The 1,481-nt window shown below is 36.9% G+C and overlaps 1 protein-coding gene across 1 annotated transcript; it reads left to right on the top strand.

Annotated features, from left to right (window-relative positions):
* Positions 1 to 282: 282 nt before the first annotated feature.
* LOC25487446 (zinc finger protein ZAT5) lies at positions 283 to 1,481 on the top strand. The gene has a single exon (XM_013609390.3). It carries the CDS (start codon positions 435 to 437, stop codon positions 1,326 to 1,328), a length of 894 nt encoding a protein of 297 aa, XP_013464844.2. The 5' UTR covers positions 283 to 434; the 3' UTR covers positions 1,329 to 1,481.

The following is a 1,481-nucleotide window of genomic DNA, read 5'->3' on the forward strand; positions in this document are numbered from 1 at the left end:
AAAAATAATAATAAAAAAATTAATTAATAATTTCATATAAAGGTAAACCCTAGTAAAGAAAAAAAAAAAAGTAATACTATAATAAGGAGTGTGGCTATGATTGACGCGTGAAACCACTCGCGAATAGAGGCGCGTGTATAGAAACGAAAGAACTTTAATTTCTTGCCAGTAACACTTCCAAGGTTGGAAAAAAAGCAAGGAAGATTTTGGGTGGCTGACTCGTAACAAAACCATTCATTTCATTCATTCACTATACCAATATATATAAATACATAATCATCTATTCACACTTCACACACTCCTTATACTTATATATAAATCACACACTTGTGTATCTCTTTCTTCCTATTATTCTCTACTCTTACCTTACCTTATACCTTTCATATTCATATTGTTAAATCAAATTCAAAACCCTATATTTCTTTTTTCTTAAGATGTTGTCTAAAATGGACATGGAAGGAATAATAGGAAGTGAAGAACATGGTAATGATGCCGGGCATCTCATCAAAGGAAAGCGAACGAAACGGTTAAGGCAATTGTCTCCTGTCACCGTGGCAACTGCTACGATGACATCAAGCTGCTCAAGTGCCACTGGAGGTGGTGGATCGTTTTCATCCACCACCTTCGATGACACTGAGCATGAAGAGGAAGCAGACATGGCTAATTGTTTGATTCTTCTGGCTCAAGGAAGAACCGGAAGAGATGAGGAGAATCAAAATCTTCGTCCTCAGAACCACCACCTCCACAACAACAGCCAACAAGTGGATGGTTACAACAAAACAACAACTGAAAAGGAGACAAAAAATGGTTTTGATAGTTATGAATGCAAAACTTGTAACCGTTTTTTCCATTCATTTCAAGCGTTGGGTGGACATAGAGCAAGTCACAAGAAACCAAAGATGAAAGAAGACAAACAATCCTCACCTCCGCGGCCGCGACAATTAATCACCGCCACTGGTGAATTTGAACAAGAAAATAAGCAAATTCATCCCAAGAATATTAACCCTCTTGTTCCTCCAGTTTCTCTTGAATTAAGGTGTGGTGTTAATATCAACTTCAAACCTAATAAGGTTCATGGGTGTTCAATATGTGGAGCTGAATTCACATCAGGTCAAGCATTGGGTGGTCACATGAGGAGACACAGAGCTTGTATTAATAACAACAACAATAACAACAAAAACAACAACGTTGGTGTTGTTACAGGTTTTGAAGATGTTCATGTTAGGTCTAGGAATGTTCTTGAATTAGACCTTAACCTTCCGGCACCGGAGGAAGATCTCCGCGATTCGACGTTTCAGTTTCCGGCGTTGGTGGGTTGCCATTATTAGGCCAGCGTGGGATGAAGGGGAGGGGTTTATATTTTTATTTAATTTGATCAATAATGATCATTGTGAATTATTATTCTTAGCTTCATTTTAATTTACAATTATTCCAAATTATTATTAATTCAAAGGATTATATTTTCAGGGTTTATGAATAAA

This window comes from Medicago truncatula, chromosome 2 (genome assembly GCF_003473485.1).
Source record: "Medicago truncatula cultivar Jemalong A17 chromosome 2, MtrunA17r5.0-ANR, whole genome shotgun sequence".
NCBI lineage: Eukaryota > Viridiplantae > Streptophyta > Magnoliopsida > Fabales > Fabaceae > Medicago > Medicago truncatula.

What these genes read in the sequence shown, in the direction of transcription:
- LOC25487446 (XM_013609390.3), top strand. Translation starts at nt 435, where the DNA reads ATGTTGTCTAAAATGGACATGGAAGGAATAATAGGAAGTGAAGAACAT.